Raw genomic sequence first — 27,710 nt, forward strand, 5'->3', positions numbered from 1 at the left:
TTGGAGAGTTTATGAAGCTGCCAGAGATCTGTACATAAGTAGTAGTAGTAAGGTTTTAAAATAAAACGAGATTTTTTTTCCCCTCACACAAGGAAATAAAGAGAGCAGACATTTGTTGTACGAAAATGCTCTTCATTTTTTTCTTTGTACACATTCTTTCTATACATTTTATATACACATAGCATTCGCATACACATTCACTCTCTCATCCAGGCTGATGCTTTTTCTCACTGCGATGTTATTTACAGATGAAGTGTCTTGATCTCTCACTGGGGCCTCCTAGACAAAAGGAAACAAAGGGCCATGATCAGCAACACACGGCAAGCTGTCACCTCGTACACTTCGCACTGCTTTTGTACAGTAATTGTTATAAAGGTGAAGCGCGATAAAGATTAGACAAACATGTAGTTGTGCTATTCCCATAGCTGAACCATTGCAGTGCCAGATTTCCTTTTAGTAATCTAACGCTGGATGCACTTGTTGACTAGCTTAAGAAAAAAAATGCTCAATACGTGGGAGAAGGGACATTTCAGAAGTATGAGTAACGATTTTATCATTTACCTTATGAAAGACATGCAGCACTGTAGAACACAGTTTGGAATACCTCCAAGGGCACAGAACATTTAGGAGTTGGAACAGGCTTTGGGGGCAGCCAAGTAAAAGTGCAACAAAAAGACGATGCACAAAGGAAAGGAAGGCAAAAACAAAAGTTTGTCTTCGTATGCCCTTTTTGTGTGCATTGCCTTTTTTGCTGTCGAAATTTTACTTGCCAGCAATGCAAGACTATAACCAGCCCGACAATTACAATGATCAAAATGTTTAAACCCAGTGCAGACTAATGGGAAGGCTGGATGGGAAGAGAAAAAGCTGTGAAGCCGTATTAACTTTACAGAGTCGAGCTCTTTCCAAGAAAGCAGTGGGGACTGCAGTTGTGTACTTTCATGTCTCTGGCTGCAAATTTAAAAAATATAACGACACAAACTAGGCCAAAAGACGCCTTACCTTTCACCTCCGGGCTGTTATGGCTGTGCGATGGTTCCGGCCTTCTCTCGAGCGCTCCTTTTTAGATGACGAGGAGCGGTGGTGGCGGTGGTTGTGTTCGCTGTGGCCAGAAGGCGATTTGTGGCGTGATGACCGGTGGCTACTGGTTGAGCTCTTCTTGCTGCCATGCCTGTGTGATGGCGACCTGCTACGGGAACGCGAGGAGATGCTCCTCTTGCGCTTGTGGGAACTGTGTCGCTTTGAGTTGGAGCTGTCTTTGGACCGTCCATCTTCAAGCTTGGATCTGCAGAGCGAGTGTGCGTGCCCTGGTTAATTAAATTTAGCGACACCTGGTTACACATACATCACAAGTGCTAAAAAAGCAAATGCAAAAAGCACAGTTCAAGAAAAAACGTGCATATTCAAGATGGCTACTGGACAGGTGATTTTTACCACATTGAAAAGGGACAACACCACACACAGCCTGATATGTCAAAGGTGCCTGCATGCCAATGCTGCTACACGTGAAATTTTCAAAGCACTATTTTTCTAAGTTGAGCAATGTCTGAACCTCATAAATTGGCTCAAGTGTATAGTGTTAGCTGCTCGCATAGTGAACCTGCACTTGCTTTATGTGAGACACGGCCCTTGTATGCACAAATCTCCACATTTACCACAGGCATCCATGCATATTACAGTCGAATCTCGATATAATTAATCACATGGGACTGCCACAAAAATCGTTCGTTGTTGTGAAAGGTAGTTATAGTGAAAGCTCCAAAATTAACCACTCTGCCCATCAACCCATCAGTTCAAGAGTTGTCACAGTTTGAGCTATCCGAGAAAACGTCGCTGTTTGCTGTTGCCGACTTTGCCTGCTTCAGAAACTTTATTTTCAGCATGTTGAGATAATGAGCCACCTTGTATGATAAGGACGGTTTACGGTATAAGGTGTGGTAAAAAGGTAGATGCCAAGGCAAGTGATGTACACTGTACGCGGGTGTGTAATGATGGAGGTTCAACGCAGTTAGTATAGGTTTGTTATTTGTTATACAGTCGACTCTTGTTACAACAGACCCCGATAATCCGACACAAAACTTCCATTTTATCTGACCTCCGTAATATCCAAGACACCTCAATACCGAAACTTTCGTCGCGATGTCTAACAACTTTATTGCAAACAGTGAGTGACGAACGTCCAAAGTCGCAGTTTTGCTCGAAAGGTGAAACATCAACTGCGATAGCAAATTAACCTTCCTGCTGTCTCGCTTCAACGCGAACAGAATGTCGAAAGCGCAGCACATACGAGGCTACCGGCACTGGGCGCACTTTGTTCACATGGCAGATTGCTTTCAAGGTAGTTTCATTTTAGTGAAGACAACCTCCATCTCGTTATACACCTACTTCACAGCAGCTACAGCGCCCACAGAGATGATGTCGGCAGCCTCCTCTACAGCAGGCTTGAACAGTCCCTCAACACCAACAGCTCGACATGCATCAGCATCTCATGCTGCAACAATCCGCGCAATTTGGTTGTCAACAATAGTGGAGTCTGTCACATTGTTTTTTTCTTTGTTACTCGAGATTGTACGTTTACCCGGTTAGCATGTTTCTTCTTTGATTTTTTTCAACAACATATGAACGAGGTTCTACTTCCTTCACTACAAAAACTGACAGTCGAAAATGCCAGAGGAACAACAGCAAAGTACCATTGAAGAAGAAAGTGCTGGTCTGAAACTGAATAAGCTTAACTGGCAATTTTGTATATTTTACTGCACAGAAAGGCCACAGAGTCGAATGAAGTTTAGTTTAAAACTTGAAAATAAAAACTTTCAAAAGTTATCTCTTTTTGTAGACAACACTATCGGATACTGGATGACTTTAACAGGGACAGGTTGCCTTTGACTGTTTCAGGATTGAATTTTTTCACAGACTACACCCCCGTGGTCAATTTTTTTTTATTATTGCAGTTTCCAGCGGTTGGAAATGATTGAAAACTCATGAATACTACAAAAAAATGGATTGCAACATATATTTTGTCTCAAAAAACACAACAACAACACTGACAACTACCAACAGTATACACACAAATGCACTATACAGTAAGAGATAAAGAAAAATGTCTAGCAAAAGTTATGGCTATCAATTTGTTGTCTCAAAAACATATTTCATCATAGTGAAACCATGATTATGCTCTCAAGTGTGCGGGACTATGCAAACCACACCTGAGAGCTGAACAGCACCCAGGGGGACAGATTAGTATCTCTGAACTTTGGCTGCACCGGGCTACAGTAAATATGACAGCGGCGGTTGTAAAAAACGCTAGCACGGCTTCCACGCACATGCTGGAGGTAGTAGACGACAAGCGGGAAACCTCGTGACCAAGTGCCCGGAGGTAAAGACTAGTACCTACTGCTGCGCAGAAATACAATTTCAAACTATGTGTCACTCCATAAAGATTGCAGCATCTTTCAACAACCAGCCGCGTTGAATACGTGCAATATTTCAAAACATAAGATCGGCACTGTGGCAAAAAGCCTCAAAGGGTTAAGGGAGGGTTGCAACAGCAGCTGCAGATACCACTGCGATGACCCACATTTTTTTCCAGTTTCAGGCAAGTAAAAATGCAGCCTACCTAACAGGAGAGCTCAGTCCAGAGCCAGAATCCTTGTAGCTCCGGGGCGGGGTACGCCCTCGAACAAGAGGGGCTCCCAAGGTGGGAGGGCTGCTGCCACTGCTCGACGAGCTCGAGTGTCCCTGGCGGGAAGTCTCCTTGCGGCTACGCACAGGAGACGGCGATGATGGGCTGGCTTTCCGCTTGGTCCCCGTTCCGGGAATGTGGTTGGAGGCAGTGCGGTCCACCCTGGGGCCAGAACGAAGCAACACATGAGCAATGGGTTACCACAATTAATGCCATAACAGGTTAGCGGACCTTGCGAATACTCCATTACTTCCACTGGCTCCATTAATTCGATACTGGCCGGCACCTATGCTTTTATATGGCCTTTAACTTCCAGCCCCTAACACTGGCCTCTGCCAAATAACTTAAACTTGACTAATCAGCCCGCACGTGCCTTACCCCTATGGTGACCCCAATAAAGACCCCTTTAGTGGCAGTCTGCCTCAGTGTACCCTGGGGGAACTGTGAAAACACTGTACAAATATCAAATCATCTGTCGAAAGCACCCGTTTTCGGCCTGTCCTGGGAAGATCTCCAAGCAATAACTATAAGTAAAAAGTATAAGTAAAAGTAAGTAAGAAAGTTTTTAAAAGATGTCCGATTACAATATTTGACAGATTCTAATGAACATCTTTTCTTTTTTCCAGAAAAGTTGGGCAGTAAATTGCCTGCGCAATGCAATCAGATACAAAACCGAAACCGCCTTCAAAGTACGCTATACCGAAATCTAGGGATAATATTGCAGCAAAGCTGACTTTAGGAAACCGGCCGCCATTATGCAATGCCTAATGGACTGACCATTAGTTTTCTACTTTGGGCACAGAAAGTGGGTGCACGTTTGATTTCGGGGTGTGTTGAAGTCAGGCAAATGCTGTCAAATTAATCAGCAGTGTGTCTGGGTGTTTTTTTTGCATTTTGTTTGATTTGACCCATGCAATAATTCAATCAATTTCGTCAGTCCTGCCAAGGTCGAACTTATGGAAGTCAACTGTACTCTGTGGGGTCCAGCTCGATTAGCCCCATCAGCTCAGCACGCATGCGATGCTTCGCATTACGTAGATATCAACAAAAGTTGAGTCTGCGAAATTTTCAGTGGCTTTGATTATGTTTATTCCTAGTGTTCTTTTTTTTTTCCATAATGTAAAAACAAGGATCTATTGTAGAACGAAATGTTGATATAACAGAGTGCCAGTTTTACAGACTGCTATACTGAGCGTTAATTGTATGTAGAATATCTCTGCAGTGCTGTTTAGCAACATACTTATTTTTCAATGTTGCTTATACAGGCTTTCTCCTCCAGGGAGAAGTGCCTGCGAATTTTCCATCAAGGCTGTAGCAAGTGCGCTCGTATTCTTTTCAAGTTTTCTCTTGGTGACTATTTTTATGCCTGTCCTAGCTGCATGAAAACTAAGATTACATAGAAAAGAAAAAAAAAACAATTATAATTTGAATGTCTTCGCGTTCCTTATGCACGTGAATCATTCGAATTCTTGTTCGTGACTGTACAGTAACACGGTGTGATAGTACACAACATTTGGCACTCTTTTGCCAGAGGTAGTAAGTTTCATGGTTTCTTTGCATTTCTGGCTCTCTTACCTACAGGCATTCTGTAATGTTATACAAGATGGCAGCAACCAGAAATACAGGCATGAACTTTTTTAACAGCACAGCTTCTCCCACTAAAACAAGGCACACACATGGGTATGTGTGACCGCTTGCTAAGAGGACATCATTAGTGGTTTTAAAATTAGACTTTTTCTCAAATATGCCAATTTGGCTCACTCTTTTCTGAATCAATGCAGCCCAGTTTATTTAATGCATTTATCATTCTCTGGGGGCTTACCCAATTTCGCATGACTGTCTAACCCCTTTCGCGGGCCAACCCCAAAGATGGCGCAGTATAACACTGTCTAACCAGATCAGTGCATAGGAGACAACCGGTACAACTTTGAGCACCACTTCCTCAGGAACCAATTTGAAACCCAGTACAGCGTCTACACACTAAATGAATAAATAATCCCCCCATCATACCACCCTCAACATCACCCATAGTGCAACACAGTGGCACAAGTAAACACCACTGAAAGCATACTAAACGTGTTCTTCTATAGAAAACAAAATTGGTTCTTGTAGTTGAATGCTGTAGTTTGCTACAAATGGCCATCGGCACGCATTCAGCGCATACCTAGTGCCAGTGATGAGCACACATTTGCACTACAATGGTACAAAACAGTGTTTACCATGAAAGTCATTTTTCGGACTCCGTAGGGGCTGTGAAAATGTCTTTGAACTTGGGTGCAGATGCCTTTTACTTCCCAGGCTCAAATTGCCACAGGCAGGTCCAAAATAGCTCTGAAGGCCTGCCAGTACACTTATTAGGCATATCAGTGCTTGTACTGTGATACGAGGGAGCACACGGAATACATACCATGTCTCATGAAAATTGCCCCTTCCCACTATTAGTATGCTTCACCGCAATACTTCGCATACGCTTCTCTGCGTAACATGCTGTAAACAGAAAGAAGCGAGGTAGCAAATGTCAAAGTAGCTAGGCCTCGCATTGTCGCGGTGGTGGCTACAGCTGCTAGCAGATCTGCGTGCGAGTGTGCCGGTTCGAGGTAGCGGTATGATTAAGATGGCGGCAGTGATGATAAAAAGTCAGGAAGGTCAGATGGCGAATGTTTTTGCGTTTGAAATTTCTGACATTCTTATACAGCCAAACCCCGATATACCGAACACTTTCTATATCACCTGGAAAAAACCACATCTATTTTTTATTTTGAAAGGAGTCGGACATAAAATGGATATATTGAACTCCAGAGCCCTATACCGTGTGTGCCGAGTTGACAGGTGGTGAACTTTCCCGCAACACTCTCAAAGATAGCGGTAGTGCGATAGGTGTTTCTGATTGCTGCGCACTATAGCTGCACGCATCGATCAGCGCCAAGGGTGCCATTTGAACGTAGCGGCATACACACGAGGCGGCTTGGCTAGTTCGATGTCAACGACGCATTGCATTTGCCGCACTGACTCCTCCTCAGTGCCACGCTCAGCACCTGCAGCGGCTCGCAAAGAATGGCGGTTTGCACCCACAAAGACGTGCGACAGCACGCTCACTGGGCACACTCATAGACGCCTTGAAAAACGCCACTTCTTACTTTGTTAGTGACAGTGTTTCAAAATGCTTCGATGGAGGAACGTGGCAATCGAAGCAGAAATAGCCGCCAAAGGAAGATGCTGCCGCAGTTGATCCCGCAAGCGCTGACGCCGCCTCGCTCCCCACTTCACTGAGGCTGTAGCTGCTATGGCCCTTCTACGTCGTTAACGGCCTATCACTTGTGGATCTTTTAAGGCTATATTGAGGACTCTGTGTTTAAGCACGCGGCTGCAAATAAGAGGCAGGCTACACTGTCGCAGTACTTCCAGTCAAATAAATAAATACTCTGTGTGAAGCTTTAAGTGAGTATTTACTACGCCCCGATTGGGGTACAGTCGGGGATCATTGTTCAGAGCACGCATTGAGTCATGTCGCACGCAATTGGCCTAGACCACGCCGACTTCGTGTGGCTGACGAAATAGGCGCAGCCTAGGCTAATTGCGTGCGGCGCAACCGAACACGTGCTCCGAACAACAATCCCCAACCGCGCCCTTGATTTACTGATTGATTTGCAGAAGCTTTTGAGGAAATTTTTTACATGACATTATATATCGAATTCTGGCTATATCAAACTATTTTGCGATCACTGTGCTGTTCAACATATCAAGGTTCGCGAAGGCGTCTCCAAATTATCGTACATGTCCAAAATATTGGTCGTTTATTATATTTCTTACATAAACGAATTCATTCTTGTACAATGGTTTACAACTGGTTTCTTAGGCACAATAAGCCAGCAATTAATATTTTCAGGTATTTATTCAATATATGGCACCATAGAGGGTTAAAGGTGCCTTTCTTGAATAGGTGGGTAGAACTTGCTCCAGCAAAAAACTACAATATGCTATGGATTAGGTTTCTTATGCTTAAGGGGGGATGAGGGTCTTGAAAACTTTTTTTTTTATTTCTTAACATATCTTCCTGAAAATTGGCATGCAGATATATCTTTGAATGCTGATCCCAAATATATATTCAGATTTTATATATCTCATCTAGAAATGAAGATATTGCAAAATAATTGATCCCACATAGGTCTTTTCTTACGGGCCATTATGTTAATTTCTTAATTAAAAAAACTAGTTTCAAAGAATAGCTTTCATTTCCAAGGGCCCACTGCACATCCTAAAGCTAAAGAAATTTTTAAAAAGTGATCATAGAGGTCGTGAATGAATAACAAAGTAGGAAGAATAAACAATGCAGGAGTAATTAGCTTGCATCTGACCTAATTGCTAGCCTATTGGGTTTAATGAAAAATGGAAAGCTTTAGGATGTAGCTGAGGTTTTACTGAAAAAAATTATACCTAATTCAATAAAATCAATTGATGCAAACACTATGAAAAGTTCTGTAAGGCAAAGGCATTTGATCGAAAAAGCAAAGCTGAGAAAATTGCATTCAAAGTTTTGCTTACTCTGCCACTTTTGTTTACCTATCACATGGAAAAATTTAATGCTTTAGCATGCAGCCCAGTCATTACTGAACACAATAACACCAAACTCACAGAAATCTGTTCATGTAAAGATTGTGAAAACCTCTGTATTGCATTGGCACTTGACAAAAAAAAAAAAAAAAAAAGCTCAGAAAGTCGTCTTCACTAGCTGCGCCGACGTTCATTAGCTCGAACTTGCGGGAAGTCGCGGACTTCTTCGCCAATGAAGTTTTAATGTTGTCTGCGTACTTTTCACGCCCCGCGCACTCCGCGCAAAACACCGTGTCGAAGCGTTGAGCACGCGAGCTCGGTTCAGCCGTGTCCGTCGGCACCGAAGCGGCGTGCGGAAACGCCAAAGTCGACGTTAGGCTTAGCTCAGCCGGCTGGGCCGCTTTCGACGACACGGAATCCGAAGCGACTTGCAGCGTCTCAAAAGTTAGCATTTTCGACGGGCTTAGTCCAGGCGCATCCACCGGCACTGCAGAGACTTGCGGTAACACCGAAGTTGACACCGATCGGCACTGTCCAGCCGCGTCCACCGGCGAAGCTGTTGTTGGCGAGCTCAGTCCAGCCGCATCCACCAAGGGCACAGCAGCTTGCGGCATCACCGAAGCTGTAGTTCTCGACGATGTAGCGCTCTTATTCCATGCGCGCCTCTTTTTGCTGACTGCTTTTCGGGTGCTTGCTTTCAAGCGCGCGTCTCGCGCCATCGCGACACGCAGAACAACGACACCAGGCACGCAAAAGCAAGAAATTCTTGGTTAAAAGAAGCGACTCAATAGCCAAAATATCTACAAGAACGATAAAGAAAAAGGCAGAACGAAAAATACTAGGAAACAAAGATGAATGCGAAAAATGACGTGCGCGCCGGCGAAAGCAGACGACGTGAAGGAGTCGAACAACGCGGCCGCGGGGCCGCGGCAGGCGTCACGGCCAATCAGAGGGCTGCGCCTCGGGGAGGCGCCCGTTTCACCCAATCAGCGGCTGTCTCGCGACGATTTCGCGCTTGAGAACGGGTGCCTGGGTTGCCGATCGCTCCGCTGCACGAGGGTCTGCAGCGTGCCGAGGGGCGCCAGAATGGAGAGCGGGAAACCAGCTTTCAAACGAGACCAAGATGGCGCGGATCGGTTCGCGTCGCGCGGAGCTACGGCAGCTTGAAAATGAGGCAAACCTTCGCGCTTGGCGTTCAATTTCGGCTCACCGACGTTTATAAATTACCGTTTTTTTAATACTTCGAGTAGGAATTGAGCCATAATAATTTGTAGAGGCATAGTTGGGACATTAAAGACTTCAAAAACGCAATTTTTGAAAATTGCCATTTTTGACCATTTTTCGAGATTTCAAGACCCGCGTCCCCCCTTAAGGGGGGACACGGCCCTTGACGACCGAAAAATCGCGAAAAAGTTGATTTTTGAAAAACCATATTTTTTGGTTGTATGTCTCATAAACTACCTGTTCTGTAATTATCAGCACGTAATTCAACCGTAAAGTACCAAAAATATGCTACTTTTGAGGCCACCGCGGCCCTCAAAACACGCGCAAATGCCGAAATGAAGTCAAACTTCGCGCACGCGCCATTCCCGGCCCATGCGGCCTGCCCGCGCCATCTTGGTGTCGTTTTGACCGTGGATTCTTTGTCTCTATTTTGCCGCCTTGCAAAATGGCATCGTCGGCGCGGTTGAGGCGCTATTGGCGTTTTCCCGCGATGTGATGCGGAGCGCTGATTGGCCGGAGCAGCGCATTCAAATCGCGCGGGCTAAAGCGCGCCTGCCATTGGCTGCTCCGCGGGCGGCGGCGGTTGCTCAAATTTCGTGGGCTAAAGCGCGCCTGCCATTGGCTGCTGCACGGGCAGCGGCGGCTGCTCCCTTTGATGCCGCGCCCGCCGCGCTTGCGTCGTTGTTGCCCCTTGCATGAGCTTGAGAGCTGCTCATCGCCTTTCGCTATCTTTTAGATTATTTGCTCAGCTTTTTCTTTTTTTTTCGCTAGTTCTTCACAGCACGCGATGCCGGCAAAGCCCAAGATGGTGCAGATGTTCGGTGCACGAGAGCGCGATATGCGTCTTGTACGAGCATCGAACTTCCGATCTTCCGCAGCGAGTGCCGACTGCATAGACGCTTTTCAGCGGCGGAACTGTGCTTTCGGCTGTCACCAGTAAAAAATCCGACACACTGAGTGTGCCTGGAGCCGCAAGAGCTAATTAGAAGCTCCGCAGGAGCTTTCTAATAAAGAAAACACGTGTTCAACTTTAAGGCCTGTTTTCTCGGAATGGATTTTTTCACTAGTAGTGGTGCTGGGGAAGGCGATCTCTCAAGAACCGCTCTTCAGATTTGTATGCCGTCTTTTTTAATCTGTTCCTGAATGACTTTGCCAGGGGGTAACAGGCTTGTTTTTTTTGAAAGCTGGTGCAGTTAGATTATAATAAGCAATTAATTTTTTATTAATGTGGTCATTGCAGGCTACATCAAATTCAAAGTTGTCTTAAAATTTTTTGGAGGGGAAATTAAAGAAAAGGGCTCTTTAGCCCCCAGGGATATCTATCAAGGGATCATCACAGTGAATTTCAGCTTCCTACGATGTCCTGGCATTTCTCCAGGCTCTTCCTCAGGCATATACATGAATCACCTAGTTAGACCTCAATAACTCTGGAACTAATAAACATATCTTCATGAAACTTTGCAGTTCCTCATAGTTCGGTGGTGTGAACGTACCCCGAAAGTTTAATCTGGATATCTTAAAAAATAAAAAAAGTTCGGTCTCCAGGGTAGCCTCCCCCCTTAAATCATAATTTTCAGGTATCAAGCTCAGCGTAGCATACATGACGTGTTGGGCATTAGAGGAATATGTAGCAACGTCTTTGCCATATGTTTGCTTCTTTAGTTGCACATATGGATAGCTCCCAATTGACATCACACCCATGTCAGCAGCTTCTGCTCCACACACACAAATAGTATTCACCAAACAATTCCCAACATACCTGGGGCTTCGCTCAACTGGGGGTTTTGTTTCCTCCTTCTTTTTTGTTGATGAGTCTAATATGGGCGACTGCCTTGGTGAGTCTGGTGAAGAAGGAACAACACAAGAACACATCACATCATTGTATCAAACCACAAGCAGGAAACATGCGAAAATCGAATCTGAACGACTGATCAATGAACATTCCTGTCAAGTCGCTGGCCAATAGCTTGGACTCGGCGAGGACCAGCTCTGCGCTCGTTACAACGGACCCGCATACAACAAACTTCCGAATATAACAGACCATATTTCAGTCTTAATTTGTTCTACTTATTTTGTTACTGCAATGAAGTTCGCTTCTAACGGACAGTGCCACAACAGACTAAACAAACGAAATTAGTCTCTTTTTTTTTTTTTAAAAATCAGGCGTATAAAACATACTTTTGCTGTGTCGACACGAGCGGACAATTGACTTGCAAGGGTCAGCCAATGATCGTGGCGCGATATCGCGCGCGCCAGGGAGGAAGGTTGGGCAAAGCACTGGGGATAGGCTAGAAAAAGGAGGGGTTCTACTCCGGCGGCTGCTGCTTACGGCAGAGGTGCTCTATCTTGAAAGCGATCTGCAATGTAGATAAAGTGCACCCAGTGCCGGTAGCTTCGTATGCACTGTGCTTTCTAAGTTTAGTCCGTGTTGAAGCAAGACAGCACGGAGGTCAATTTGCTCGCTGTTACTGCTGCTCTGATCTTTCGTGACCCTTTCAGGGTCAATGACGTAAATATACGGTGACGTGAACAAGTTCAAAATGGTCGATGTCGTATATTTACGGCGCCGTCTGTACGTTTAAAAAGCATGCCAATTCCTAACTTTTTCTTTTCTGTCACATGCTGCCACTATGTGGGAATACAGGCAATTTTTTTCACCTGCCTCACACTCTCGGTTTTCATTGCATGGTTTGCTTTAGAACTAGTTTGCTCCCGCGCGCCTATATACTACCGCTCGCGCATCGGTGCGTGCGCAGGCGGGCGGCACTTTGGCTTTTGTTCCGCACGCGGTTTCGGCTTCTTGAAATTGCAAAACTAATGGCTATCTTGTTACGAATCGGTCGAAGGGCGCCCGTTTGTTTCTCGCTCGTTCAGTGCTTACAGCGGTGCGCATACAAAGGATGCCGCCGTGCATGCTTTCCGTTGCTCTTTTATTTTTTTTTTTTGAGACTCACAAAACTAATTGCCTCTGTTTAGTGATAAGATGACTAGCGGAAGTTTGTCGCACATTTTGCTTTTCTGATGGGCACACAACCACACAGTTTTCTTGAGTGAGTGCATCTATACAGTTTGATTACGCTATGGATGTACATATTAGTTTAAGAGCAGGAATATTTGAATCTTGCGAAATATTCTCGTGTGCAGATTTTCAAAGCCTTGAACTATGTGTATAACAATGCATCAAATTTTTTATTCTTATAAGTTTATTTTATTGTTATTCATGAATGAAAAGTACATATTGACCAATGCAAAATATTTTTTTCTCACTTTACGGTCACTCTAGAAAAATTACAGTAAATTTTTTTCAAAATAAGTGCCCAAAAAGAATCGGAATCTGCAAAAAAAAAAAATATCGACCCTGGGCGGTCGAATATGGCGAAAAAATAGACCCTCAAAGGGTTAATTTGCTGTCACAATTGATACTTGGCCTTTCAGGCAAAACAGACTTTTTTTGTTTGCCTTTTTATATTGAACATTCGCCACTTACTCTTTACAAAATAAAGTTTGAGATGAAAGTTTGGGAAGTGAGGCATTTTGAATATTATGGAGTTTGGATAAAACAGAGGTTTTGTGTCGGATCGTCGGGGTCCATTGTAACGAGAGTCGACTAACATAATTTTGTATTAATAAAGAGACTTTATAGCTCAACTGGCATTTTTCAAAAATACTCATCAACGCATAGCAGCATGTGACATGAAGTGCGGAAAGGAAATGGCGCCACTTCAAGCTGCTTGATTCTGAATGGCAAAAATTTGACAAGCAGCCAATGAAGTCTTCAGAGACTGTATTGCTATTTAATATGTGAAAAAAAAAAAGAAAATGCCAGATGCGTAAAACACTCATGGCAAAGCAAAAATGCAGCCACTACAAGCTCAACACTAGTGGCTTGAGTTCACTTGACTAGTCTCATGTTTTAGGTGCAGTTGGCAACTTGTGCATCAAAACAAAATCGCCTCTTTTCCGGCTTGTCACGGGGACTAAATAAGTTAGCCCATGGTGGTGCTGATCATACTAATCTGCAAGGGCTCCGAAAATTTGGTCATCCTTATACATTAGGTTTATGGTAGTGGTGCCACGAAGCTGTCTGAATTACAACATCGGTCAGCAACCATTAACCAATGCAACCAAGAGCTACCTCAGCAGGGATAGCTTCACTAACAACATCTAACATATAAAGCTGCCATGCCCAGATGGCACATACACAGCATCACACAGACATGGAAGAAACTAAACATTGACATGGCATCTATGTCGTTCTGCGGATGTGTTCTAAGTAATGTGTTAGAGATACGAGTAGGAACCGTACCAGAAGCAGGTTACACAGGAATGAAACTGCAACAGAATGCTAAACTGGGCCGGCTGGTACATGTTGAAATTAAAAAGTCAAGCACTTCATCCTTTTCCTTCTGTTTGTCTTGCCCCTTGCGTTATTACCCCTTTTTATTATCAAATTTTATAGGGAACTGCAGATATGCTACACAACTTTCCCAGTAAACTATGCAAACACCAGCAAAGACAAACGAAAGCCGAGTGAATAATGGCAAGTAATGATCAAGGCCACAGCACTTACTGTTCCTAGAGCTAGGTGAAAAGCTGGCGCCGTTGCCAAGAGTAGGTGTCGAGGTCCCCGAGGCCAGTTTGGCCCGCAGCTTGGCTTCCAGGTGGGCCTTCTTGAGCTCCTCGACCTTCTTCTCCAGGGCCTCCGAATCGGGCTGTTAGCACAGTAGGCGACATCACTCATGCTGCAAAGCGCATTTGCGCAACTCTCCTTTCAACACACACAGTCACACAAGCCTCTGTCACCTATCTACCAACTCCTTGAACAACGTGACCAAGACTGCACAGAGCTGGCAAAGCATAACCTCAGTGTCAACGTTAACAGCAGCCCAGTGGCCGTCCCACCATCTATCTGCCTTTCACAGCAATTTGCTCACCATAGCTTATGCATAGGGTTACCGTGACAAAGGTAATTGTCACAGATCTCAAATGCAGGTGAGAAAGCGACTTTTGATGTTAATTGTTGCACTGAGCAGCATGGAGGTTAGCTTTCAAAAGACCTTTGCGATTTTTTTTCTCATAACATTGGTATAGCTAATGTGCCCTCATTGTTCACAGAGTCTATAAAAATGGCCACGAAGACTCGCTTTTTGAGTTCTATCAAATGGAGTCATCCCTTAATGCCCCTTTCTAAATAAATTTTACTAACTTTAGTTGTAACAGGCACTTCAAACACTAGGACGAAAACCTACTTCACTACATCTGCTATATATTTGGTCTTCTTCTAACGACTTCATCTTCCTCCCCTTCTATTTACACAGTGAAGTATCTTTATCCTTTGGCTGACAGAAGTCCTAACATGCAAATCCAGTTCCGTAGTATACCGACACAATGGTAAAAAAAATGTCGGTTTACAATTGTTACATTAATTAAGGAACACTTACACAAACTAGATACATTTAGCCAAATTTATACGGAGACTGTGTTAAGGTAGCTGTGTCATAGTGTGATATAAAGAATGCTGGGACCTTCAAGTTATGATCGAAAACACAGGAGATTAACGGTATCCTGCATACTGTACAACCTTCTGTCATCTGAATGGCCCACCTCACTGGAAAAGCTAAAACAGGCACATTCGAACACAAAAGTAATCGAACACAAAGATACTGCTCCTTGTGTAAAGCAGCAGCACGGCCAAAGTAAAGAAGTGATGCACATCAGAAAATAAATGACTGAGGCAATGTCCTTTCTTTCCACCCTGTCGTGAGCTAGTGCAGAACGTGAAGCCAATAGAGAGGACCGTAAGGTGAAATGCAGTCACTCCCAACCAGTTTTAAAGAAACACAACACGTACCTTTCTACAATAGATGGCCAGAACTCGTCTGCAGGTGTCCTGGATGTCCTCCTCCTGAACGTTAAAGACGGCATACCATGGAGGCTGGTTGGGTAGTGGAATCTGCAACACGGGTAAAAACATGACAACTTCAGGCTTCACTACAATGTCAAGTCTGCACACAGCCACAGTGAACAGCCCGCACTCCCTCGGAAGACGGCACACGCCACAGACGCAGACCTCACCTGTAGCAATCTTGCACTGAGGTAAATGCAGGCACAGGCTATTGTCTCGGGACTGTACCGAACGAAAATGTCCGTGCGCAGGCTGTCGTTCATGTAGTTCCTGCGCATGGCAAGAAAGAAAGGACCATCAGTAAAAACCGTGCTGAAGGGCAGCATCACACGTGTCGCATACAGCAAGCAACATTATCAGACATCTGCAAAGGACTGCATACCGAGAAGGGGTTTCTGCTAGCGTTTCGGCACCTCACTTTTGTTAAACAAGCACAAAATTAGAGCAACGATCGATATGTTCCTCTTCCAGAGTCAAGCCAGCATGTCACCTTCTGCATCTTTTTCCAGAGACGTTAAAGAGACAACAAATTGCGGGCATAAGATAAGAGTCCACAGGGATGGTCACCCACCTTTACGTTCGGCAAGACATCACACACAAATTGCCAAATGCTGGATGAAAGAGGCGGACGACGCTTCGGTCGAGATGCACGAGTGTCCAAGTGCCAAGTCCAGTCGGTCAGTCCATTGGGCTAAGCCAAAGGGAGACTTCCATCAACGGAGTCACTGAATCCACCAACCCCCCCCCCCAATGTCCACAGTAGGGAGGCACACTGAAAAGAGTTTGTTCCTTCCACTGATCACACACCACCCAGCAAGCTCCTCCTGTGCTTCAAACATCACACCTACCCCATCCGAAACCAGCCATGCTTTCCAAAAAAACAAAAGGAGAGCGTGTGCATACCTGGAGAGCCTGAAGGGGACTCTCCCTGTCAGCACAGTCGGGCATTTCCTCCCAGGGTGGCAGTCTGCAAGAAGCGATCTCGCTGTTCCCCAAAAAATGCAACACAAAGGCGGCAGCTCATCGCCCCTCCGCAGTGTCCGTCTTATCAGTCCAGTGCCACTCGCAACCATTGCAGGGTCCCACGCTGACCATGAACTGTCCGAGCACCACGCATTCTTCTCATTGAAGACCAGGAATAAAGAGCAGGCAGGTGGCATCACAAAAAACCGCGTGGCCCGCCCCTTTGCGCCGTCAACGGGCAGCAAAGGGAGAGTGCCACGACCGAGGAGCCTTCTCACGTGCAGTCACTGTCCCGGCGCGCGCGGCCGATGCCGTGCGTCCAGGCACACACACAAAAGCAAATGTGCACGGGGGACGGCTAAGATGGGGCGTTCGCGAAAGCGCACAGGGCAGCACATCGGAGTGATGCACCTCCGGAACGCTTCCCTGGGACCAAGGGAAGCTCCCCAGAGGGCAAAAAGTTCCAAATCCGCGACGGTAATGAATGCTTCTCCGGTGCGCGGGCCACTCTCTTCGTGAGCGCCCCATTTTCCGCAGAGGCCTCGCATCAACAGCCACAACAAGGGGGAAAAAAAAAAGCAATATCCTTGAGGCCTACATTAAGCATGATCCACTTCGGAATACGTACCAACTCTGATGTGACCACCACAAAGTATCAACCATGTTGTGTCGCAACGTCCAGAGTCTACAAGACTGCAATGATCTCACATAAAAGCCAAGCAACACGTGTGAGACATTCAAAGTTTGCATTACGTTAACACCCCCAACTAAGGGGCAGAAAAATCACACAAGCTTCCTTGCCGAGTATTTACAGTTTATAGGCAAACCAGAGCTATCAATAAAACAGCAGACTAACCTTCCTAGACTAACACTCATCAATGCTTGCAGATAAACACTTAAATGCAATGAAATAAAGGGACTTCTGAAGGTTCATTTTAAGATCGCTTTCCTTGCTGCTAAGTAAGCTGCACATCTTTTCAACAACTTTAAGCACTTACTTCAGCGTTTTACACACTTGAAAGAGGCAAATATGGAAAAAGCAAGCCAGCCCCATCTAGAAAGACAGCTTGATTTGTTCCCAGTTTGACAAGCTTTAGCTATAGATAAGCTTTAGCCCTGCGACACATGGCACAATGTTAAAACAGTACCACAAACAATTTAAAGTCAGTAATCAGTGGCGGTTTAATGAAGGATGTCTCGGGCTGGAGCCAACGTTTTGACAAACGGACTTGCCTTTGTCAGTGTAAGCAGTTGTTGCCCTGTTGAAGACAAATTTTGTCAAGTCGTTGGCTCAAGCCCGAATCAGCCCTTGTTAGACCACCATAATCACTTAAAGCCTCGATCTTCTGAACCTCCGTTTTGTTGTTCTCTTTTCAATACGGTCACTAGGATGTTAACATTTGTGGGCAATGGAATAGAAGATGACCGTTAACAGGACTGCATACTTTGCATATAGTTTCTTAAGCTGCGCTGTCACATTTGAAAGGGCAAAAAAGGTACCATACTTTAGAAGGCAGCATTGTTTGGTGTTAATTCTATCAGCTGAAGTGCATATGCAACATGTATATTCTGCTATCAATTCTTTACATGCGCGATGTCAACATCGTGCCCAAAATAGAGTGAAGGCTAGCAGCTCCGTTACTAGCTTAAGTCAGTTACAGCAACCAGTGCTGAACCATCGATCTCAATAGAGGGTCCCCTAGCATACTGCCTTGACCAAGACAAGAATGAAGACTGCTGTCGTTGCTGCAAGCTCAGTGAGCAAATGTTCCGACCTACAATCTCAAGTCAGGCATCTTTGCATTTACCTCGTTTCCACGACTTGGTGCTAGCTCATCTCCAGTGACTGCCAGACTACAATCTCATTACAAACCTCTGGGAATTTACCCTGAACCAATACAAGTGTGGAGACAGATTCCCTCAGTGCTAGCTCAGCTAAAACAAACGTTCAGAGTTACAATCTTAACACAAGCACCTCTGCACCTTCCAAGAGTTGCTGCTAGCTCAGTTTCTGCGAATGCTCAACTACAATGTCACACAAGGCCTCTAGTCTTTGATTAGATGGTGGTTGTCAAGACAATCATTCCTCCCTCTGCTAACTCAATAAGCTTTGTGGCCCCTTGACCACAATCTCGGCGAGCACTTCAGAATTTAGACATCATTCGGACAGGGGTGGCAATGGCCTCCTTTGCTGCCGACTCTATAATGTTCGCCAACTGTGTTTGATCTCAGCTAAAATCTCAAGTAAGAATTTTGGCCTTTGTCCTCCAATAAGACAGAGCTTGTCAGGATAACCTTCCTTTCTGCTAGCTCAGTAAGCTTTGGCAGCTACAATCCCAAGGATTTACCCTGCAACAATACAAGGGTAGCGATGGTCTTTTTTTGCTGATGGCTTGATAATGTTTGCCAACCGTGGCTATACTTAGCTAAAATCTGAGCTCTGGACCTAAACATTTCCCCCCCAAAAATCGAGGGCCCTGTCATTAGACGATAAGGAAAAGAAAAGAAAGCTGAGAAAGGCACTAAGTGGGTCAGGAGTGGCACCAAAGAGCAGACAAAGGGGAGGAGGCATCAGAGCACAAGGGCCACCAAACAAACGCACACCAGGCACAGGGAGCGGGCCCGAATGCAAGGGGCGGGGAGGGACCCAGTCCACCGGCCGAGTGCGTCCCGCCCGGACGGGGGGAGAGGAGGAAGCACCCGCGTTGTGTGCCAGGCATTCTCTCTCTTCCCAGGTGGGTTGGGCACGCCGCTGGCAGGGTGGCTCTCTCTCAGGTGTATCGCACCTACTTACCACCTCAGTCAGCTCACCTAAGCTCTGTTAGGTGAAAACCCAGAAGTCACCCCATTAATGCCAGTCACCACCACAAGGGCGCGCAAACACAACACAGAAATGCAAAAAAAACAGAAAATGACAACACGCAGAAAAACCACAAGGCGCATTTCCTATTTCTTTTCTCCACGCGTAAAGGATTCACAATACAGAAACAATGTCACTCGCGTGAAGGATAGTGAAAAAATAGCTGCAAAGAGGGCTGTTTTCCTCAAAGAAAAAGTGCAGGGTAGCATGCAATCTTTATCAGCAGACACAAAGTGCATGTTCCTGGCGGTTATACCAGTTTATTGATCTTTTCTTTTTTTTCACAGAAAGAAGCAAGGACAAGTTTCTAACAGGTTCTGTTCGAAGAAGTCCATGACAAAAAATTCAGCATAATCTAACAAAAAGAGTCCTTGTACAAAATGCAGCTTACATCAGTCACTCGGCAAATGTGATGAACGCAAAATGATTGGTAGCAGCAAAACAAAGCAATGCAGTATGGTGCCGAGGTAGGCCATCAAAGGCTTCTCAGGCAAGCAGCTACTTTGCATTATCATTTGGCTACGCTCATCAATGATTAACAGCAACCCATAAAACGGAGCCTTTGTAGAAACAAATGCAAAAGAAAGGCAGCTGACACTCACTACCATGGCTTTGCTTACCGAGCTTAGTGAGGGACGCCAGCTCAATGAGGGGAGCGCACGCACACAAAGTGAGACCTCGAACGCTTGCAGAACGCCTTCTCAGTATGCTTCAAAAGCCGTGAAATGCACACATAACCTCTCAAGTTTGGGCACCATGCAACCCCTAAGTAGCACAGCTGGACTACATGTCTGAAACACGCTGTTTCAATGTGCCCCCCACCACCCAGCCACCTCACTCCCCCCCCATGAAGCAACATTTCACGGCCTTCTGTCACACATGCATAGAGTGGAAACAATAGAAGAGAGCTTTATCGTTAACAATAAAGAGAGGATGAAAATGTGCGGTGCTTACCATGCTGCCTGCATCAACTTCATATTCTTCTCACAGTCCAACACTTGTAATAACGTGACAATAATCTGAAACATCCCAAACACACAGAGTTATAGACAGCTGCGGAGCTGTTGGCGAGGGCTTCGACCACATGTTTTCACCAGGGTAATTGGGCTTCTCTCGGCACCTGTCAGAACACCTACCATGCTTACCTACACTTAAGCCTTCCCTGACAATCTCATGCCTGCTACCAAACATGGCATATCCAAGCAGCTCTCCCACAAACGGCATGGCAAAAATGAGAAGCTACTTTTCATTAAGCTGCCAGCCTGCCAGGTATGTTCCCAAATTGCATAGACTTTGAACCCTGCTTATGCAAGCACTAGCCCATTATACTGCTACTTGACCACCAACTAAAGCTTGCAACATCACTACCTCTACTGCACCTCAAGCACTGTCATGAGCAGTGTGAAAGGAAGACGTTGCATGGGCCAAGTGCTCGCACTTCATACCTAATGTAACATGCTCCAGTTGTAAATAAATGCGAGAGGAAAAAGCTCTGCTGTCCTATTAACTGCTGGCAACCCTTCCACATCCGTTTTCTTTGCACGTAGGCTGTTGGGAATGTAGCATACAGTACAATGTCATAACATTGTTACCCCAATGTAAGCTAGTCGTGCCACTTGTTTGTCATACTACACAAGCACAATGAGCATAAGTATGTACCTAGAGCATTGGTCCGCAAGCATCTGAAATTACTTGTGCATCTTCCTGAGTGGTGAAGATGCGCTACTTGCGAAGGCAAGAAGGTATGGCAACTGCTGTTCCAAAGGTGAAGTGGTAACAGGGCCTACAGCCAACAATGCCAAATACTTGCATCATGTCTAAGGAATGATTTGCCAAGAAAAATAAAACCTAATAAACAGTTACGTGGAGGGAGCACCAACAGTTGAAAATGATAGTAATCCCAGCTGTGCTTTCCTTACCAGCTATACTAGGCAAAGGCCCCTGTTGTTCGAGTCTATCAGCCACAGATTATTCCCTTTCATGCTGCTCACAACACTACTGCGTAACACGCATCCATCCGTAAGCACTACGAAGTTTTAAATGGCAGGGAGGGTGCAAACACAAACATAAAACAGAACAAGCAAGTTGTCCTGCCCACATCTATACCTGTGATAGGAATTTTTCCCCCCACCATTATGCACGCCAAACAAGATATGAAGGCTGCATGCAAGTACCGCAAGAATACTTCTACAGCACATCACACTTTTAAATGTAAATGTGTAGCACCCCTTGCACCTTTTCCTGAACAGGTAAGCCACTTGCCACCAACAAACCTCGGCCCCCTAGATCAGCAGGTAAGCTTAAATGTAGCTAAACATGGTATTTTGTGCTTGCTACAATGTAGAAAAACAAAGCTACTAGCCCACAGGTTCCAAATAAGCGTCCTGTAAGCTACATGCAACCACTACCACCGAAGTAATTCCTTCATCTTTGTATAATAAAGACTGCGGGGCACTTTGCAGCGTTCATCACCTCTGATGTGAGACCCACAGGAATGTGCCTGCTACTTGTGCGGCTAAACGCTTGTTTGGGACCGCTGGGCAGTGTACACAGAAGCTAGAGAAACAATAGTTACATGAAAAGCAAGAATGCGAAGAGCAAGTCGGCCTCACACACATAAGCAAAGCTGACGTGGCACTTCGGTGTCCCCACACAACTTGCAGGTGCCTTCATGTTTGAACCCGCAGGACAGCAAACTCCTAAAGTAAGGGTAGAAGACAAGCCCTGCAACGGTGACCTTGCTGAGCTTCCACTGGTCATGTGGCCTCACCGCCATTCAGCAAGCGAGCTAAACGCAAGAGTTTTCATATAGTGCAGACGTAAGTGGTAATACTTTAAAAGAGACAAATAATTTTAGCCCTGTTAATGAATTACCTTCCCACAATATTAAAAAAGCCACTCTTAATGCAAGAAGGAGCCTGGTGTGCCAGAAATGATGCCAGAGCAATAACAGGTGGCGACTCCGCTGCGAAATTTCCGCACCAGCTCGCCTTGACGCTGTGGATTTTGACGCTCTCTACTGGGACCTAGTTAAATATTGGTAAAAAATGGGCTCCATTGTATTCTAAAGAAGCCAAAGACTGAACCAGTTTCAAAGACATTAAGTGTACCACAATGGCCAAAATGTGGAAAAAAGAAATGCTGTGCAATCTGCAACATCACAGTGATGTACTGGCCCTGAGGTTTCAGCGCGAGATTAAAAAATGAAGCTTTGACCATCATTACTTTTGCTTATATAGATATCAGCAAGATATCACCACAAAATCAATGAAAGTACAGTTCTTCGGGATACTTTAAAAATATAAACAAGCTGAGCCTTTCTCTTTAGTGTCCCTTTAAAACGCATCCATTAACATTTCAGAGCAGGGGGGGGACATCTACACCTTCTGGTCGCATCAGTCCATGGAACAGAATAGTGAAAAAACTTAGATGTGCCGGTGTTTTCGGGTGTGTCTAACTAAGGCGCACATTATGCTACAGGTATGTATTCTTCACTGCGGACGCAGCATAATATGCAATGTATTCTATCAAAACTTGCTTAGCCAGTTTCTATCACTACAGGGGCTGCCCAGCAATGCACCGTTCCACTAAACTGCAGAGCCAGGTATGTCGATTCAGTTACAAATAAAACTGCAGTGACCCCAGCTCTGCTGCTTATGCCTGAGATAGACTACCACTTAGATGAAAGCCCACAAATGTGCAGAACTACATTCAGCAAAAGCCAGCCGAGTTTCACTAACAGTTGTGTGCAACACATTTCAAAAACCTCATCCTCACTGCTATGCACCTACCATGACACTATGTTGTGGAGCTGCATTCAGACATGTTAGGAACAGCATGGCACTTGGCCTTAACTTGAAAGCTATGAAATGAGCAGCAGAGCTGCAAGAGAGACACTGCCCTACTTGTACCAAATGATTGGCAGTTTGATGTGATGAAACAAAAAAACTGCCACCTCGAGCCTAAAAGTGCATGCCACTGGAAAGCAGCTACCATAGAGGAGACCAAAACTGGACAGAGAAGCTAACAAGCCTGGATCCTAATAAGTACCTTGATGAGGTGTCAAACTAAGCAGCTAAAGCTTTCAGGTTTGGAAACCTGGAATAGTTGGAGAGATTAAAGATATGGAGAAACGCACTTCACAAAAGAAATTTTACTCCTACAGCCTCTTACATCCATGTGATGTGCGTGCGCCATCTACACTTGGCCAACAAGAATAGCTTGTGCTGCATTGCTTGCTACAGTAATGATCACCACTGGAACTCCACCTCTACACTGCTATAGTTTCAACAGCACATGCCTAGATTCTGCAGTGCCATCTCTACAGGCAGTGCAGCAACGTAACACCCAGCCACACCTCACTAAAATTCCCCTAAGAGTTGTTCTTAGCACCGCAAAGTGTCGATCTGCCACCTGTGATCAATGTATCTAAGTAACAGAGGAAGCCTCGCACCTAACACTAAAGAAGCAGGCAGGCATAATCATAATGGACAAGCAGTAGACATATACCAAGGTTATCGCTACAATCTTACGCATATACAGGCTTTGTTCAAAACTCAAAGAGTTAAGAGGGTTTGCGTTAGTCTAGAGCATGGCTCTTCCAATGTGTGGCTTTTTTAAAACCCACACCCACCTTAGCTTGCATTTAGGCCTTCAATACATGGGTTATGAAATGGCCCAGGCAATGCTAGCTGCTCAAATAAAAGTACCAAAAAGACCTCACCTTGTGCGGGTGCTTGACATGGACACAGAAGCCAAGCTCCTTCAGCACCCTTCTCTCAGCCTTTATGACTTGGTTCTTGAGGTTAATGTAATTCTGGTCTAGAATCAGCGGTTGTATGGTTCTGTCCAAAACGAAAGCATGGCACTGCAGTTAGACAGAGAGAGCTGAGCAAAGGTTCCTTCTCACAAATTAAAAGGAAGACCACACCAACAACCCGCCCTTAGGCACATTCTGAGAATGTTTTGCGGTAGGGGTTACAGAGCTCACCTTCTATGATTACTTGCTTCCACAATCCCTTGAATAACAATAATGAAACCAGTTAAACCATTCTGCATACTAGTTTTATTCCCACTAACAGCTCGCAATGCGAGATCATAAATTGAAACGTGATCAGGAAATAACGAATCAAAATGCCTGTTGCACTTAAATTATATGCAAATTCGACATGCAGTAAATTTGTAAACGGTTTCTGACACGGAGTAGTTCGAAGTGTGTGCTTCGAAGCCTGAATTATGCTACTGTTACAAAATGCAGGTGGCACTGGAAACAACACACTAAGGTAGTGCCGTAATTGTTTGCATTTGAGTACGTCTTGACAGCACAGCATCACAATATCATGGAGTTGGGTCGCTGCACAACTTTTCCATGCACTGACAGCGTTCCATTTCCAATTTCCCCAGAAGTGGCAACTGGTAGCCAGGTGATTACTATTTTAGTGCACCTACGAAATTAGGTGTAGAGCTTTGCACTGCATGGCACGCTTATCTTTATCAGACATCATCATCATCATCAGCCTGGTTAAGCCCACTGCAGGGCAAAGGCCTCTCCCATACTTCTCCAACTGCCCCGGTCATGTGCTAATTGGGGCCGTGTTGTCCCTGCAAACTTCTTAATCTCATCTGCCCACCTAACTTTCTGCTGTCCCCTGCTACGTTTCCCTTCCCTTGGAATCTAGTTCGTAACCCTTAATGACCATCGGTTATCTTCCCTCCTCATTACATCCCCTGCCCATTTATTTTTTTTTTATTTCAACTAAGATGTCATTAACTCGAATTTGTTCCCTCGCCCAATCTGCTCTTTTCTTATCCCTTAACGTTAAACCTATCCTTCTTTCCATAGCTTGTTACATCATCCTCAATTTAAGTAGAACCCTTTTCGTGAGCCTCCAGGTTTTTGCCCCGTACGTGAGTACTGGTAAGACACAGCTGTTATACACTTTCCTCTTCTGACATCTACCCCCAAATTTCTGGTTTCTCAAAGCTGAAGTGCCACTATTATTACAGGAGAGCTTTAATAGCAACCAGCTCCAATCAGAGATCGTCATTGCAGCATCTAGCGACATCCCTTCCTAACACCGTGAAACCAAGCCGAGATCTTCTGTTGTAAAACATGTGTGCAAGACTACTCAGTCAATGAGAAAAAAATACAGTCTACTCACTTTGCTCCTTTAACTTGCTTGATGTGATGGAAGATGTTGACCACATCCCTAATTCTCCTGGGGGCTTCTTCGATTTTGGACGCAAGTGTTATGCATGCCATGGCCACAATCTGACAATAGAAACTCATCGTCAGCATCGTCATGTTTTAACAGTGGTGCTAGGTTCCACAAAAAAAAAAAAATCCCACACTCAAGTACATTCCACATAGGGCCTTACCTCCATGCTGTGACGGACGAAAGACTTCGAAAAATAGAATCTATGAAATAGCACTTGACCAGTCGCCATTGCAACCTATAAAGAAAAAGGAAATACTCATTACATGGGACGCTGACGTAGCTATTGAATAATTTCACTGGATAATTTTTCTTTCTTTTATGGGTTTCGGTAAACACGGCATGCTCTAAAAAGGCAAATCGCGAGTAAAAATGCTCGCCTAGGCTCGAACTTATCACGCCCAGCTTAGAGATCAGCGTTACTTTATCATCACGTAGAGCGGGGTGCTACGCGGTTTGGAAAACACAGGGCCAACGTCCTGGCGGAAGTACTTAGTAGGGCGGCAAGTAATGGTACGTCGCTACTAGAAGCCCTATGCGGACTGCGATCGCGGCAACACGACACATTTGGCGAATTAAACACGGGCTGCGCCAACGAACCACACTAAAAAAAAAACTTTCACGCATCACACAGTCACCGCAACCAACATCGCGCAAGACCTACCCACATGGTTAACAAAAAGAAGTCTGCGATCCGCCTGCGACGCGAGGTCGCAGGCCAACTTGTTAGGCTTAGCAATGAGTGCAACAAATAACTACGATTACGAGCTTATAAGGCTTGAAACATGTTCGGCAGTGACAACTGCTGAGGTCACAGCTTATAAAACAACAGGTACGATCAAGATTGAGGTCAAAGTTACCTGAGGTAGCCGCAGAAGCTTCCCGGACGTTTGAATGAGTTCACATCCGAGTATCCTCAGGTCGGTTTCGGCGTTGATATCCAGTCCGTCGGCGTTTGATGGAGTTGACAGCAATCTCTCAGGCGGCAATATGCAGTTCTCTAATAACAAAATAACTTTCCCGTGCTTGGGTTTAGCACCGTCCGAGTTATTTTGCGCACTCACAACCGCCATCTTCACGCCGCTGATCATCCCGACGACGGCCGCCAGGTACCAAAAGATATCACTACGCCTTCGGGTAACCCCGCTGTACTTTTCTTTGTATCAATATTTAAGGCCAGCTTTTCATTTCAGAAATAGAAACAAGCTTTTATTACTCATTCTTGCAGTCATTAACATTTGTTCTATAAGAACAGAAAAAGAGTCCTACATCGGAATGGGGAACTATTTTTTGAGAGCGCATGAGTCATACCAACGCATTTGTTCTACGTCCTTCGGCGCTCGCGTTGCGTTTCCACAAACGTTTCGAATACGTTTCATTTTTCCCGATTGCCCTGCGTCGTGCTAGGGTGGCGTGAACTTGTGGGATTGAGCAAGACGTACAGCAAGAATACAGCGCTATGTACACCAGACTTCACTTCTTTTTATGGAGAAGTCTTGTAGAGCCTTGACAAGGTTTTCCGAGGAACGTAGAAAAGGCGCAAAAATCCTTTACACACGAAAAAAGAAAGTGCACGTTAGAAGAGCGAAAATGCCGAGAAGCAAAGTACGATGCAGCAGTGCGTCGCGAAATGTTCTGTGCAGGAAAATGCTAAACGTTCGCACAGTAATGAACAGAAATAACGTGAACGGAAGCGCTAGTGTTGAGGAGAAAGTTCTCGACAAATTTGCCAGCACCCGTATCTCTGGTTTCAGTAATCTCGGACTTGATGGAGTCGCATAACCGCGTGCAAGGAACTTTTTTTTTTCCCGTTTTTAACGACCTCTATCCTACAGGTCGTGTATCCAACACGCCTCACGAGTGCCGCATACGTTGGTTGTCGCTGCTAGTCACAGCTAAGCCTATGGCTACATGGGCACCCTGCAATGCAGTTTGCCTGTACATGTCGCCCCACCTGGCAGCGGCGGTGAGCATCCGCGGGTAGGCCGTCACCGTCATTTCACCAGTGGACGCAGTGCGCTCAGGCGCGCCTGCAAGCCTGGTTTTCCAATTTTCCAATAGATTCCCCGCGGCCTCTTGACAGCTCCTTTGTGAGAAGTGTGAACAAAAAGAACAAGTGCAGATACTGCTGCGTTAAGAACTGTCACAACCACGAAGGGGATGTCGGCATCAAATTGTACCGCATCCCTTCGGAACCGGGGGAAGCAACCCGGCGGCTGAAGTGGATCGTCGCGGTTTGTGTCGGTCTTGCGAATTTCTGCTAAACGAACTAAGACGTAAGTGCAAAAACAAGAAAAAGAAATGAAAAAG

At 45.2% G+C, this 27,710-nt stretch overlaps 1 protein-coding gene across 1 annotated transcript; it reads right to left on the reverse strand.

Annotated features, from left to right (window-relative positions):
* Nucleotides 1–111: 111 nt before the first annotated feature.
* LOC135915506 (cyclin-L1-like) lies at nucleotides 112–27,191 on the reverse strand. The gene is made up of 12 exons (XM_065448617.1): nucleotides 26,261–27,191; nucleotides 25,564–25,638; nucleotides 25,347–25,456; nucleotides 23,909–24,029; nucleotides 20,140–20,204; nucleotides 15,533–15,632; nucleotides 15,309–15,410; nucleotides 14,028–14,169; nucleotides 11,217–11,298; nucleotides 3,617–3,844; nucleotides 1,003–1,285; nucleotides 112–279 (listed from the first exon to the last, which is right to left on the reverse strand). Exons 1-11 carry the CDS (start codon nucleotides 26,489–26,491, stop codon nucleotides 1,006–1,008), a joined length of 1,536 nt encoding a protein of 511 aa, XP_065304689.1. The 5' UTR covers nucleotides 26,492–27,191; the 3' UTR covers nucleotides 112–279; nucleotides 1,003–1,005.
* Nucleotides 27,192–27,710: the final 519 nt, after the last annotated feature.

Source organism: Dermacentor albipictus, chromosome 2 (genome assembly GCF_038994185.2).
Source record: "Dermacentor albipictus isolate Rhodes 1998 colony chromosome 2, USDA_Dalb.pri_finalv2, whole genome shotgun sequence".
Lineage (NCBI taxonomy): Eukaryota > Metazoa > Arthropoda > Arachnida > Ixodida > Ixodidae > Dermacentor > Dermacentor albipictus.